We start from the raw sequence: 16,118 nt of genomic DNA, 5'->3' as shown, positions 1-16,118 counted from the left end.
TGGACCAAACCATTCCATGTAAATAGAGGGGGGGGGGTTCTGTGGTCGTTGCGAATGGACGAAACCATTTCATGTAAATAGAGGGGGGGGGGGGGGATTGTCACTGTACTCGCAAGCCGTTCGCCGTTCGCTTTGGCGTTGCGAATGGACCAAACCATTTCATGTAAATAGAGGGGGGGGATATAATTTTAGATATAGATATAGTACGGGCAATGCCCTAGTCTATCTATAATTCCAGTAATCTCTGTCTGTACGTTTGTCTGTGACCGCTGTTTCTCGACAACCACGGGTCCGATATACTTTTAACTTGCCAGGTATATTGCTGGGGACCCGAGGATGTGCCTTTTCAAGGTTTCATATTAATCGGACAATTACTTACCGAGCTATGTCCAAAAAACGATTCAACCAATCAGAGAGCAGCGAACGATCGCGTGTGCCGAACGTGGCGGGCACACTCTGCCTCGGATGGCACATTTGAGAGCGTATTCATTTATTTCACGTTTGCAAACTATGTTGGCGTTAAACTATGTTTTACAACTAATAAAAACGAATTTGCGATTCATTCGCTTTCCTGCGCGTTTGTGCACGCGATGGCGATTTCTTTACCAAACTCCGGAAGCCGTTCGCTTTGGACCAAACCATTGCATGTAAATAGAGGGGGGGGGATTGTCACCACTCGCAAGCCGTTCGCTTTGGACCAAACCATTTCATGTAAATAGAGGGGGGGGATATAATTTTAGATATAGATATAGTACGGGCATGCCCTAGTATATCTTAATTAGTAAAGCAAGAGTTCTGGAGATTTCGGGTTTCATGTATCTTCATGAGTCGAGGAAGAGTTGTGGAGATTTCGGGTTTCATGTATCTTCATGAGTAGAGGAAGAGTTGTGGAGATTTCGGGTTTCATTTATCTTCATGAGTAGAGGAAGAGTTGTGGAGATTTCGGGTTTCATGTATCTTCATGAGCAGAGGAAGAGTTGTTGAGATTTTGGGTTTCATATATCTTAATTAGTAAAGGAAGAGTTGTGGAGATTTCGGGTTTCATATATCTTCATGAGCAGAGGAAGAGTTGTGGAGATTTCGGGTTTCATATATCTTAATTAGTAAAGGAAGAGTTGTGGAGATTTCAGGTTTCATATATATATATTTTCATGAGTAGAGGAAAAGTTGTGGAGATTTTGGGTTTCATATATCTTCATGAGCAGAGGAAGAGTTGTGGAGATTTTGGGTTTCATATATCTTAATTAGTAAAGGAAGAGTTGTGGAGATTTCGGGTTTCATATATCTTCATGAGCAGAGGAAGAGTTGTGGAGATTTCGGGTTTCATATATCTTCATGAGCAGAGGAAGAGTTGTGGAGATTTTGGGTTTCATATATCTTAATTAGTAAAGGAAGAGTTGTGGAGATTTCGGGTTTCATATATCTTCATGAGTCGAGGAAGAGTTGTGGAGATTTTGGGTTTCATATATCTTCATGAGCAGAGGAAGAGTTGTGGAGATTTTGGGTTTCATATATCTTCATGAGCAGAGGAAGAGTTGTGGAGATTTCGGGTTTCATATATCTTAATTAGTAAAGGAAGAGTTGTGGAGATTTCGCGTTTCATGTATCTTCATGCGTAGCACCAAAGCTCATGTTGGATTAGAACACGTTTCTTGAGTCGATTCTTGGGTAAAATGCCAGCAGCATAGAAAAGGCCCCTTTCTAGAAGGGTTTGTGCCATGTGGCAAAGCAGAGAAAAGAAGGGATATTCCATTGCTTATAGAAAACTAGGGCATGCCCGTACGTGGGTGCAATGCCCGTACGTGGGTACGTGGGTACGTGGGTGCGAGTACGGTGACAATCCCCCCCCCCCTCTATTTACATGAAATGGTTTGGTCCATGAAATGTGTTGGTCCATTCGCAACGCCAAAGCGAACGGCGAACGCTTTACATGAAATGGTTTGGTCCATGAAATGTTTTGGTCCATTCGCAACGCCAAAGCGAACGGCGAACGGCTTGCGAGTACAGTGACAATCCCCCCCCCCCCCCCCTCTATTTACATGAAATGGTTTTAATTAGTTTTAAAACATAGTTTAACGCCAACATAGCGGCAACATAGTTTGCCAACGTGAAATAAATGAATACGCTCTCAAATGTGCCGTCCGAGGCAGAGTGTGTTCGCCACGTTCGGCACACGCGATAGCTCGCTGCTCTCTGATTGGTTGAATCGTTTTTTGGACATAGCTCGGTAAGTAATTGTCCGATTAATATGAAACCTTGAAAAGGCACATCCTCGGGTCCCCAGCAATATACCTGGCAAGTTTCAAGTATATCGGACCGGTAGTTGTCGAGAAACAGCGGTCGCATACACACACACACACACACACACACAGACAGAGATTAGTGGAATTATAGATAGATGTCGAACAAAAGAAAAGAAGGGACATTCAAAAAAATCCCGTGCAATGCTGTACTGCCCTTGTGTTCTGAGGAGGAACCAAGTAATGCTCTCGAAAAGTTCATAGAAAGGTGTGCTCCACATCTGGCAAATAAAATACATTTACTTATTCCTGCAGCTGCATGCATCAAATTCGTGCCACATCAGCCAGCACATTCGATTTGGGTAATAACATGATGAAGAGTTCTCAAGTATGTATTTATTTTTATATATTTATTTATGTGTATATATATATTTTTATGTATATTTAATTTTAAAGCAAAAACTATAACACTTCGGTGGAATTTGTGAAAACCATTAACTCGGCCCATTGGCCAATGTATATTCCAAGTTTCAGATAGTTTCAATGTATAGCCCTTGAGATATGAGTGCCAGCACTTTTTGGGCGGACGAACGGACGGACAGATATGAACGTGATTTCGAGGGTTTTCAAAATATAACTCAAGAATGTGGAAACAGATGTTGCTGAAATTTGGAATATTACCTCGATGTGCGAAGCATTTCCTTCAGAAATTTGCAGCCGATTTCGTCCAGTGGAAGCGGAGAAACGAATTTTCAGTCCTCATGTAAAAGCTGCATACAGAGAAACGATCCCTGATATGAAGGAAGAGGCGCTTTGCACCTCCCTTTGATATTGACGATCGACTTGGCCCACGATATCCATATGTTTTTCAGACCACTACGTGACCAGTGGTGGATTTAGTCATTTGGTGGCCCAATGCAACACACCAGTGATCCAGTGGGGGCTTCAGTCATTTGAACGCCCCTTGCAACACACAAATAGCTCTTTGGAGGCTTTTATTATTTGGAGCCCTGTCTCGAGTTCACACATTGTATAATTGAATGAAAATCGCTTCAAAGGCAAAAAAAATCTCAGTTTCGTTAAATCTTGTTGTTTCAACTTAAATCAATTTAATTCACCTTTCAACTTAATTGATGTTTAAACTTAAATCCTGTTGTTATGCCGGAATGTGTGAATGTCTCGCCACTCTAACTGGTGTCTGTAGGTGAGGATGTCTCAGCTCACAAGGGATTATGGCGAATGACATTTACTTTTCTATCACGTCGAAGAGTGCTGTTCCAGTTTATTGTTGTTTTTACTGGGATCAGATTTTTTTTGGGGGGGATCATCATGAAATATACAGTAGATTGTGTACTTCTGGTCCTGGGCAACTTCTGAGAGTGGCGGCAGCATGTTGCTCACAAGCCATGGATTGGCGACCCCATCTCCAGGCGATCATGCCAGCACATAATCACAATGTAGGAAACATATTTACGACAATATAAACGTTGCTTACATCTGTGTGCTGTACTTCTCCCCATTTTTTTCAGTGAAATAATGTCAATACAATATATTGAATCAATGTGGGGTTATTCCAGCAGAGGCATGATGGGATCAGTTGTCTCCTGCATCAAAGTTTCTTGAATTACTTGTCCAAAACGTTTTGCGGGCCCAAGGGAAACATTGGAGAACTGTTGACTTTACCAAACCTTGTGGAAGTTATTGGAGCAGATGAGGAACCATCATGCAAATTAATTTAAGATTCCGGTATGAGTTTTCAAAAGGAAAATCGTGGTGTAAAAAATTATTGGAATTATTTGAGGGATTTGCTGATTGGGAAGATGAAGCAAGTGCAGGAGGTAGAGCATCCCAAAGTGACTTCTGGAAGGAATTTCATGAATTGCTGCAAAAGAGGCTTTTATTTGGTGTCAGATGTGGCAGAGTCTTCAGTACGGAGGCTAAATGGAGCAAGAACTGTTTTTTTGGGGCATAGTCCGTCGGGCATTGCTGTCTGGACAGTGTTTCTGTCTGCCCATCCGGTGTATGGAATGTCTGTCCCTTCTGCCGGCATTTTGCAGGTTTATTCCATTTAAAATCTGTTTTCTCTGCAACTGTTGATCAGATTGACATTAAATTTTCACCACGGGAGTGCCTCTTCTTTTCGAATGTTCAATGATAAGTATGATGTCATAAGTTACGTGGTACTGGTGCCATCTTTGAAAAACCGAAAAACTTTGCACTTCCACATCTACGAAACCACTCGATGGAAAAAATTGAAAGGTGGCTCATTGTAAAGTACTCCACAATTACTGCAACAACTCAAACAACAACAGGCATTTTAAGGGCCATTTTCCCTGCTAGAGCGGGGGTTAGCCTTGCGGGCCCTATGATGATCTTCTCCATTTTGCCCTATTTTCTGCATCTCCCCTTGCTCACCCCCTTGCCCGCATTTATTCTTCCACCATCTTTAGCCAAGTCTCTCGGTCTTCCCCGTCCTCTACTTCCTTCCACATTCATTTCCATCACTCTTCTCAACCAGTCACTGTCATCCTTCCTCAACACATGACCAAACCATCTCAACCTGTTTCTCTTCACAGCATCCATCACAGGCTCTATTCCCATCATCTTTCGCAATTCATAATTTGTCTTCCTCTCTCTCAATGATACTCCACACATCCACCAAACCATTCACATTTCCACCCTTTCCAGCCTTCGTTGCTACTCTATGTTCATTACCCATGTCTCGCTCCCATAAATCATAACACTTCACACACATGCAGCATACACCTTTCACTTCAGCCTCAACGACACTCCCCTCCTCGTCAGCATGCCACTCAGTTCCCGAAACTTTTTCCATGCACATCTCCCTCCAGCAACCGTCACCAAGTCTGATCCACCTTCTCCATTCAGCATGTCTCCTCGGTAGCAAAATGTTTTCACACCTTCCAGCTTCACGCAGTCTCCAAGATCCAACTCAGCATTTCCTCGATCTGCAGCTCCCTCTGTGCACACCTTACACTTGAATGTCGCTGCCACACTGGTTAATGACCCCCTCAGACCACTACATTTTTGATGAACCCACTCAGCGCACATTGTACATTGAATGGAGTTCACTCCGACACCCTTCCTGCACACAGCACACGGCCACTTCCCAGTTCTTTCCACTTCACCACATGCTTTACCACTTGCCATCACCTTCGTTTTTCCGATATTCACCTTCAGACCTTTTGTCTCCATACATTCCTTCCACTTGTTCATCTTCTCCTTCAGTCCATCCATACTTTCTGCAATCAACACCAGATCATCTGCACACAACAACTCCCACGGTAAACCCTCCTTTACATTCCGAGCCAGCACCTCCATCACAGCTACAAATAGTAGTGAACTTGGTACTGACCCCTGATGCACTCCCACCTTCACCTCAAACTCACCACTGTTCCCGTCCTTGTCCTTTCAGCTGTGCGCGCTCTTTTGTACATTGCCATCACTACTCTGATCAACCATTGCTCCACTCTTAACTTCCTCAATGCCCATGTCACAACTTCGTGTGGAACCCTATCGAATGCTTTCTCCAGATCAACAAACTCAAGAAACAACTTCTTCCTCTTCTCCATGTACTTCTCCTGCAACTGCCTCACAATAAAAAGCCCGTCTGTCGTTCCTCTTCCTGGCATAAATCCAAACTGCATTTCGTCGATCTTCACAAGTACTGCAACATGTCCAATTTATTTTTTTGGGTGTCACAAGGTGTGCGATGTGTGTGGTGAAAGTTTAAGGTACTGTAAATGATTTTGGGAGAGGATAAGGTCTGAATTACAGAGGTACTTCACATGTCAGTACTGTGTGGGATCCAGGGACTCAGAGTGGAGCAAACATCAGGAAGAGTGGTATGTCTTTTTGCCTCTATATAGGTTCACCCACGATGTATGCTCAAGTTGGCTGTTGGAAGGATTCCTGTGTTGTGCAGCCAGAATTGGCACAGACAACTGTGCTCGTTTGTGGAATAAAGGTTGAGGAGCTGGAAGGATCTTCTGAGATTCTGCAGATAAAAATAGAGGATGTGAACTCCTTTCATCTGGAAGAGGAGCAAAGCGACCAGCTGAATGGTGAGTTGTGTGATCGACATCACTTCTGATGGGATCTGTGTTTGTTTGGTGCCCAGTTTTATTTTTCCCGATACTTGATAGAGGTTCTTGGAAGCCCGAGAGCAGAATGGAAGGGAATACAATGTTATCATAAAATGTTGGAGCAGAATGGAAGGGAATGAAAATGGAAAATAGGAAACAACAACAGCAGAGTCGATGTGAGGCTGAGATGAAGAACACGTGGGGGTGAAGAAGCTGCACACAAATTGAATGAAACAAAAGAAGAAATGGAAGGAGAAAGAGGGGATGAAACATCAAAGTAACAAACCTGCAAACAATCGAAAAGCGGTGAGGTGGTGAGGAAAAATATCACAATGACCTGTAAAAAGGGATTGCTTTGTAATGGAGTAATTTGGGATGGAAAAGTTAATGGGTGGATGGGGTTTCATCTGAAATGATGGTGAACAGCTGTCTTGAAGACTTTGAGGGAAGAATTAAATTGAAGAGAATGTGGAAGTTGTTTTCACTGGTGGTTAAAAAAGAGGAATAAAGGAGGTGAGCAGTGATTCTGGTTTTTTGATTTTCACCAGAATGGGGTTGCCGCTGGACCACGTGCATCCTGCAGACACCTTAGCAGCACTCCATCATGCTGCCGATGGCGGCTTTGTTGATGGATAACAGTTCAAGTCTGTGAAGGAAGGACTTTCCACAATAGAGGGTGCCCACTGCCCAATCTTGCTTTGCAGGCCAACACAAAAATGTGGTTTCCCCCAAAAAAGGTCATAGCTGATGGTGATACCCAAAAGTTTGAGTCACTGAACTTCTTCATGAGGATTGTTAAGAAAGGAGATGGGAGGGTTTGACAGAATGTCCTTCTGGAGAGAAAGATTGAGAGTGTGAGATTTGGCAGAATGGAAAGACATATTCCAAGTGTTTGAGCCGCTTGTGATTAAATAAAGGTCTGAACAGAGGGACGAAGGTGCTGTCTGTCTCTCTGAAGGACGAGGGATATCGCAGCAGAGGGTGTCGTGGAACATGTCTTTCAATCCTGACAAATCTGATACTCTCACTCTCTCTTCAAAAAGACCGCCTGGAAACCATTCTCCCCCCTCCCCCCTACCCATATACTTTCTCAATAATTTTCATGAAGAAGTTCTGTCACTCAAGCTTTTGGGTCTCACTATCTGCCATGATCTTTCCTGGGAAATCCACATTTCCGAGCTGGCCTCCAAAGCCAGTTGCCGACTGGGTATCCTCCGTCATGCGAAGTCCTTCCTTGGCACGACTGAGCTGCTCACCACTGGCAAAGCTTTCATCCACAGCTTGATGGAGCAATGCTCTCCCTTCTGGGTTGGTGCTCCTGTTTCACACCGAGCTCTGCTTCGTGTAAGTTTTGACACTATTTTGGTGTCTAAATTTCTTTTTTTCCCCATGCAAAAACACATTCTCATCCATATTCCAGTATTTATAACTACTAGGGCGTGCCCGTACGTGGGTGCAAAAAAACATGCGTGCAAACAACAACAACAAAAAAAAACTTTGAAACCACGTGGCAGTAACGACCACAGAACCCCCCCCCCCCTCTATTTACATGAAATGGTTTGGTCCATTCGCAAAGCCAAAGCGAACGGCTTGCGAGTACGGTAGAACCCCCCCCCCCCCCTCTATCTTTTACATGAAATGGTTTGGTCCATTCGCAAAGCCAAAGCGAACGGCTTGCGAGTACGGTGACCATACCTTGGGAACCACTTGTCCGATTAATTTCAAACCTTGAAAAGGCACATCCTCGGGTCCCCAGCAATATACCTGGCAAGTTTCAAGTATATCGGACCCGTGGTTGTCGAGAAACAGCGGTCACAGACAAACACACACACACACACACACACACACACACACACACACACACACACAGACACACACACATACACACAGAGATTACTGGAATTATAGATAGATAAAAGTAATTTGCAAGCACACATTAGAAATGCGCTTTCGAAGAATTTTTATGCAAACCACAAGGAAAGACACCTTTCATCTGCTGAGGATGCGAGATACTGTTACCAAGCCATGGCCCTTCAGCTGCTCGCGAATGATCAACAGTTATTCACCCAGGGGTGGTGTATTGATGTCAAGAGCCAATCACAGCTCTCGATTGGCTCTCGAGCCAATCAAGAGGTTGGCTCGACTCCATCCAGCAAGAGGTACAACAAACCAGACATGCTAAGACCTGGGAGATTTCAACTGCACATTATTTGGGCCTCTGGAAGTTTCTGCAGGAGCAAATATATCTTCTTAATTTATTCGACATCATTCGGTTGTAAATGAACACTCGTTTTACTCTGCGCGCGTTGCACATCACATGCAGCGAATTTCACCTCCTCTGCCGTGGAGTTATTGTTATTTTTTAAAAACAACGCTTCTGTACACCGCCATTGAGGGTTGGTTTGCAGGCCGACGTCTGCAATTCTATTGGAAGAGACATATTCACTCTTTTATGGAAAATGTTTTTCGAGTCTGTTTTATTCTCAAAATGGACAGCAGTGAACACACATCTTTGTTAAAGATTGGCCTTTAAAACCTACCTTTATGAAGGAGGACATCTGTACAAACACCACACAAACTGACATTGTGCTTTATATGGTATATGGCACCGGCTATGCATGTGACACAAGACTGCCGATGCATGTGACACAAGATTGCCTTTGCATGTGACACAAGAGTGCCTGCATTTCATAAAAGTTACTTTTCCTAGATTTATTTGTGAAAGTGGAAGTGAAAACTGAGCACGACATTGATGTTCACCTGGAACGAGCTGAAACAAATGATGCTGAACCTTCTTTCTTCAAGAACCATCCCCATGAAGGTTTCTGTCAATGTTTCTACATTTTGATTTGATCGGTTTGATGATGAACTTTGGTGTTAAGAAAAAAAGAACCCGACATAATGATTTCATTGCTTTTCGAAAATAACCATGATGGTCGTAGATCAATTTCTCAAACATCAATTATCCCCTTCATTATTATAAAAATAATTTAAACAATATGCCTTGTTGTGGCCTAATCTTATTATCTCTTATTATAACACAGCAAATGTATGTCGTTATGTATGTCGTTATGTATGTCGTTATGTTCATATGCGATGAAAACGTCTTCTTCTTCAAATAAAATTAACACCCTCTTAATTGAATGAATGAATGAATGATCGTTTTGAGGCCATTTTCCCTGCTAGAGCAGGGGTTAGCCTTGCGGGCCCCATGACAATCATGGTTCCCTGTTTGAGGCAATGTTTTTATGGCCGGATGCCCTTCCTGACGCCAACCCTTGGTCGCCTCTTACGATGCGCAGGGATACGGTGTACCTATTCTAAACCGGGGTACACACCGGGATCATTCATCCCAGCAAGCTGGTACTCAATTTGCCGTCCTCGGAAGGATGACGGGCTGAGTCAACCCCCCTGGCGTTAATTCAGCGATCGACCGGGATTCAAACCCAGGATCCTAGGATCCCAAGCCAGCACCCGAACCGCTAAGCCAACACCAGGCTTAACACCCTCTTAATAAAAAAAATAAATAATAATAACCACCTTTAGAGGCCATTTGCGGGGGTTGGCCTTTTTCGGGAACCATGGTAGTTGTTGTTTTTCGGTCCCCTATTTGAAGCAATGTTTTACGGCCGGATGCCCTTCCTGACGCCAACCCTTTTTGCCGCCTTTAACGACAAACAGGGAATTACCAGTGAACTGGTACTCAATTAGCCGACCTCAGAAGGATGACAGGCTGAGTCAACCCCCCTGGCGTTAATTCAGCGATCGACCGGGATTCGAACCCAGGATCCTTGGATCCTAAGCCGGCACCCTAGCCGCTAGCCCAACACCAGGGATTAACCTCTTAATTGTAACCTCAATTGATTAACCTCAACACCTCTTAATTAACCCTCTTAATTGCGTTAAGACTGCTGTGACCCCCTCAGACCTTTGACAACCCTTTAATACCCCCAAGACCCTTCAGACCACCAAGACCCCTGATGACTCAAATTACTCTGAAGACCCCAAACACCCCAAAGACCCAAAATACCCTTCAAGGCCCTGAGGCTCAAAAAGACCCTGAATACCCAAAAGGGAATTCACCCCAGATCCACCTTGTTTGAAATTCCAACTTCTTTCCTGGAAGTCTTGGCAGTGTCCATACGTTTTATACCTCTCCCAACCCCCCCCCCCCCCTTCCCATGCCTTCCCCCCAAAGCCCTCTCCCTCCCACAGTTCTCTCGATGTCTCCATGTCTCTCGGTCCCTGCTCTCAAATGTTGTGTTTGTGTCCTTCCCCCTCTCTCCCCATCTTGTCTACCGCTCCCGATGTTATTTGTTTTGTGTGTCTGTTTGGCTTTCTGTGTGATTAATGTTCGCTCTTTCACGAGCCTCGATCTTGTATACAAAAAAAACAAACCAAAAAAAAAACCCAAAACAACCCGAAGACCCAAAACACCCGAAGACCCAAAACACAAAACTCCTCCGCTTCCGGTTTCTCAATCGAGGTGGTGACTTTTGATCTCTCCAGGCATCAAAAGTTTGAGTATTTTTCCATTCGTGTGTTTGTCAAATTTCCACTTGTTATTTTATTTTCGATGCGTTATTGTGTGTTTCTCGTTAGTTTTGGTTTGAAATTCATGTAACTTGTAATTAATAAATCGTTTTCTGTTTGCTCCGCGTGCGCGGCCTTGTAACTTGAGGTTTCCCCCGCCGGTGTCTGTTTCTTCAAGTTCCCTCCTTCGCTGTATTGCTTGGTTCTTAGATTTTTCTCTTCTCCCCTGAACTTCCCCGAATACCTACTCTTTGTCTAACGTTTTAAATACCCCTCCCCCCCCCCAAAAAAACAAAAAAAACATTTATTTCCTTTTCTCCACGTGTGCTGTTGTCTCAGCGTGTACTTTGGTCCACATGCTTCGGTCCACGTGCTTCTGTCCTCGTGCTTCTGTCCTCTTGCTTCTCTCCACGTGCTTCTGTCCTCTTGCTTCTCTCCACGTGCTTCTCTCCACGTGCTTCTCCCACGTGCTTCTCTCCACGTGCTTCTCGCCACGTGCTTCTCGCCACGTTCTTCTCGCCACGTGCTTCTCGCCACGTTCTTCTCTCCGCGTGCTTCTCGCCACGTTCTTCTCTCCACGTGCTTCTCGCCACCTGCTTCTCGACACGTGCTTCTCGCCACGTGCTTCTCGCCACGTTCTTCTCGCCACGTGCTTCTCGCCACGTGGTTCTTGCCACGTGCTTCTCACCACGTGCTTCTCGCCACGTGCACTGTCTTGCCCCGCCCCCTTTATCCCCTTGTTTTCCACCTTTTGCCCTGTTCACGTGACACGTGGTTTGTCCCTCCAGGCTCCCTCTCTCAGTCGATATTTTGTGAATATAAGATTATTTTTCACGGTTTTGTTTAAATATTATTTAAATATGTTTAAACTTTCCCCTGCAATGTTTTATTTGGTGGTATATTACAACACGCTGTTTTTCTTCCTATATAAAAGGCTTTTAGTATTTCCTGTTCAATTCATGCCACTTCAAAAAAATATTCAATCTCTTACAATTCTTCCTCACTACATGCTCTAAACTCACCTTCATTTCACACCTCCTCTATCGTTTTTAAAAGGATCTCTGATTTGAAAATCACAATAAACCCAATTTGTTATAAATGTTTGTTTTTCATTAATCATCCACTTTCTAAACTCCCCCCTCACACCTCCCCTCCTAAACTCCCTCAACCCCCCTCCCTTTCCATTCTCCCCCACCACCCCTCCCCTCCGAAACCCCCCTCTCGCCCCTCCCCTCCAAATCTCCCCCTTGTCCCTCCCCTCCTAAACTCCCACCTCCCCCTCCTCTCCAAATCTCCCACTTTGCCCCTCCCCTTTAAATCTCCCCCCTCCCCTTCAAAACTCCCCCCTCACCCTCCCCTTTAAAACTCCCCCCGAACCCCTACCCTTCCAATCTCCCCCCCCCCTACCATCTTTCTCCAATTCTCGCCCCTCCCCCCTCCTCAAAGCTGCCTCCTCCCCACTTCGTCTCACTTCTGTCTCATCCCTCCACCTCCTCCAACCTTCGACCTTCTTATGCCCCTCCTCCTTCCCCCCCACCCCCCCCCTCCAACAACCCCTCACTGTGCCTCATCCCATCACCATCAAACCTTTTGTCCTCCCCGTCTTTCCCTTTCTTGTAACTCTTCTGTAATCTATGACACACTATCAACAGCTCTCCCTACCTCCCCCTCTCATCCTTCATCTGACCGTACCCCTGTCCTCCACCCGCTGCTCCCCCTCCCTCTTCATTAACAGTATGGACCTCAAACATCTGGGGCCTTTGCTCAAACCTGATTGATCTCTCCATTCAGGTTGCTTCTGACAATCCAGACTTGATCTGCTTAACAGATACTTTCCTCCTTCAAGATGTCTCCGATTCCTTAATATCTCTTCCTGGTTACTCCCTCCTCCGGTATGATAGACCTGAGCCTCGTCCTGGTGGTGGGGTTGCTATCTTTATCAAAAACTCTCTTCTTCACTCTCCTTGCACTGCCCTCTCTCCACCCCACCCCCAGGAGTACCTCTGGTTACGGCTTCCTCTCCGCTCCCACCTTTTGTTCATATGTGTTCTGTACCGTCCTCCAAACAGTGATGACTCCATTTACATTTCGCGGTCTGACAACATGGACCAACTTCTATCCACTCATCCCAACTCTCTCTTCCTCATATGTGGCGACTTCAACTGTCATCAGGCCAGCTGGCTGGGTGTGGGTTCCTCTCTCACGAGCCATCGTATCTCAGCAAAGGACTTCTGCGACTCATTGAGACTGACACAATCTGTCAATTACCCGACCCAGATCTCAGTCAATGGAGTATCTTCTCTTCTAGACTTGCTTATGACAAACTTCCCTGCAAATGTCTGCTGCTCTTCTTCTGCTCCAATCGGTTCTTCTGATCATGTGCTTCTTAAAGTGGATATCTCTCTGGCCATTCTTAGAGAGCCTCCTCAGCGTCGACAAATCTGGCATTTCACTCAGGCCGACTGGCACGCTCTTCAAGCAGCCATCAATCATCTGGACTGGTCTCCCATCTCTACTGCCTCTGACATCAATTCTTCCTGGGAATTCTTCCAAAGTAAACTGCTCTCCCTCATGCACAGATTTATCCCATCTCCTCTTCAGTTGTCATACCCTTCCGTTCATGGTACACTGAATCTTGTGGTGAGGCAGTTGCCCTGAAACAACATGCCTTTGCCTCTTGGAAGGCTAATCCAACTGAAGCCAATCTCAGTTCCTTTCACAAAGCTCGGAACACGTGTGTGTCAATCCTCAGGAGTGCCAGGAAACACTATCTCTCCACACTCAAGAAAGAACTCCTCAAACCTGTCTCCTTCCTCCAAATCCTGGTGGCATCTGGTCCCCCTCCATCCCCTCCCTTACCTCAAATGGCTACACAGTTGACCCCGTACGTGACAAAGTCGAATGCTTCAACTCTGTGTTTGCCTCAAAATTTTGTGTCCCAAACCCGTCTCTCTCTGTACCCACCGTACCCAGTCGTACCCAGCTGCTCCTGGACTCTGTGTGCTTTCCTCGTGACAAGGTGGAAAAGTTTCTGTCAACCCTCGACTCTGATTCTGCAACTGATCCTGACGGCATCAGCCCACGGGTCCTAAAATCCTGCTCTGCCACTATACCTCACCATCTCTCTGTTCTTTTCACCCTCTCTTTTGCTCAAGGTCATCTGCCAGCATCTTGGAAATCAGCAAACATTACTGCTTCACACAAAAAAGGTGCAAACACAGATCGTTGCAACTACAGACCAATCAGCCTTCTCCCAATTATCAGCAAAGTCATGGAATCCATCATTGCTTCAGATATGAAATCTTTCCTCTTCTCCAATGACTTGATCTCTGACCATCAATTTGGTTTCAGACCTGGTCACTCTACTCTGGACGTGCTGCTTCTGCTTTCTCAACAATGGATGGAGGTCCTCAACACCAAACAGGAAATTATAGCTGACTCCCTTGACATTTCACGTGCCTTCAATACGGTCTGGCACACCGCTCTGCTCACCAAACTCTCCTCCTTTGGTATCCATGGAAATCTCCACGCATGGCTGGTGGACTTCCTCTCTGGTCGTAGTCAACGTGTGGCCCTGAATGGGTTTCTCTCATCTCCTCTTCCTGTTCAGGTTGGAGTTCCCCAAGGCAGTGTTCTGGGCCCTGTGCTTTTTCTGGTCTTCATCAATGATCTCTCTGACTCTCTTGAAAATCCTCGCTATCTCTTTGCTGACGACTCTGCTCTCTGTCGCTCCATTCCTCATCCCTCAGTCCGGCAGTCTGCAGCCTCCTCACTCTCTGCAGACCTGGACAAAATCACAGACTGGGCAAACAAATGGAACATGTCTTTCAATCCTGACAAATCTCACACTCTTACGATGTCTCTCCGAAAAGACCGACTGGACAACCCTCCCATCCACTTTCTGAATAATCCTCTCCAAGAAGTTCTGTCACTCAATATTTTGGGTCTCACTATCTGCCATGATCTTTCCTGGGAAAACCACATTTCAAATCTGGCCTCCAAAGCCAGTCGCCGACTGGGCATCCTCCGTCGTGCGAAGTCCTTCCTTGGTACACCTGATCTCCTCACCACTTACAAGGCTTTCATCCGCAGCTCTATGGAATACTGCTCTCCCCTCTGGTCTGGTGCTCCTGCCTCACACCTAGCTCGTCTTCACGCTGTTGAAACCAAAGTGTTCAGAATCATTGGAATCTCCCGCGATGAAGCTAACTCCAAGGGCCTTTCACTCACTCACCACAGGCAGGTTGGTGGTCTTTCCATCTTCTACCGACTCCTCTCTGGCCTTGCCCCCCCAGCTCTCTCTGGGCTCTGTCCCCCAAATATTCCTACAGGTCGCACAAGATCTGCCTGCAACCCTCTTATGGTTAAACGACCAAAATCAAGACTTTCTGCTCACCTTCACTCCTTCATTCCTCTGTTCTCCCGCCTCTGGAACAAACTCCCTCACTCTCTTCAATCCCACTCCACCCTCCAGGTCTTTAAAACAGCTGTTCACCACCATCTCTTATCTTCCCCCATCCAAAACCTTGATCTTTTCTACCCCAGATAATTTCGGTCCCCTTGTGTTTTATACCTCTCCCCCCCCCCCCCTTCCCACGCCTCCTCCCGCCAAGCCCTCTCCCTCCCGCACTTCTCCCTGCTCTCAAATGTTGTGTTTGTGTGCTTCCCCTTCTCTCCCCATCTTGTCTTCCGCTCCCTCTTTTTATGTGATTTGTTTGTCTGGTTGATTTGTTTGTGAAGTAGATGTTAGCTCTTTCACGAGCCTCGATTCTGTATACAAAAAAAATCCAAAGCCTTGATCTTTTCTACCCCCCGCTAATTCACCCCAAATCCATTTTTGTGGAATTCCAACTTCTTTCCTGGAAGTCCTTGCAGTGTCCATGTGTTTTATACTTCTCCCACCTCCCCCCAAGCCCTCTCCCTCCCACAGTTCTCTTGATGTCCCTGCTCTCAAATGTTGTGTTTGTGTCCTTCCCACTCTCCCCATCTTGTCTACCGCTCCCCTTATTATATGTTTTATGTGTCTGTTTGATTTTTTTTGTGTGATTAATGTTAGCTCTTTCACGAGCCTTGATCTTGTAAACAAACCAAAAAAAAAGATGGAGTCATCAGGAGGGATGGGATTCGGGTTTCAGCTGCTACTCCTCAACGCTAAAACCCATTCAAGCACAGCCAAGTGAGCCCTACAAAAATTTTTCCGAATGAGTGAGCCCTGCAGAAAAAACACCCCGAAGACTCA

At 45.5% G+C, this 16,118-nt stretch overlaps 1 protein-coding gene across 5 annotated transcripts in view; it reads left to right on the top strand.

The window, feature by feature from the left end:
• LOC137428473 (uncharacterized) overlaps positions 1-16,118 on the top strand; it is an 82,952-nt gene that overhangs the window by 17,481 nt on the left and 49,353 nt on the right. For 2 of the 5 annotated variants that reach the window (XM_078778255.1, XM_078778254.1), the window contains exons 2-3: positions 6,131-6,325; positions 9,057-9,167. In XM_078778255.1, coding sequence (XP_078634381.1) covers positions 6,142-6,325; positions 9,057-9,167 — 295 coding nt within the window. In that variant the 5' untranslated portion in view covers positions 6,131-6,141. The other 3 variants (XM_078778253.1, XM_078778252.1, XM_078778256.1) reach the window with 3 other exon arrangements.

Source organism: Myxine glutinosa, chromosome 5, assembly GCF_964187855.1.
Source record: "Myxine glutinosa chromosome 5, kmMyxGlut1.1, whole genome shotgun sequence".
Lineage (NCBI taxonomy): Eukaryota > Metazoa > Chordata > Myxini > Myxiniformes > Myxinidae > Myxine > Myxine glutinosa.
The sequence above is the reverse complement of the archived record's forward strand: the minus strand, read 5'-3'. Positions and strand labels throughout refer to the sequence as shown.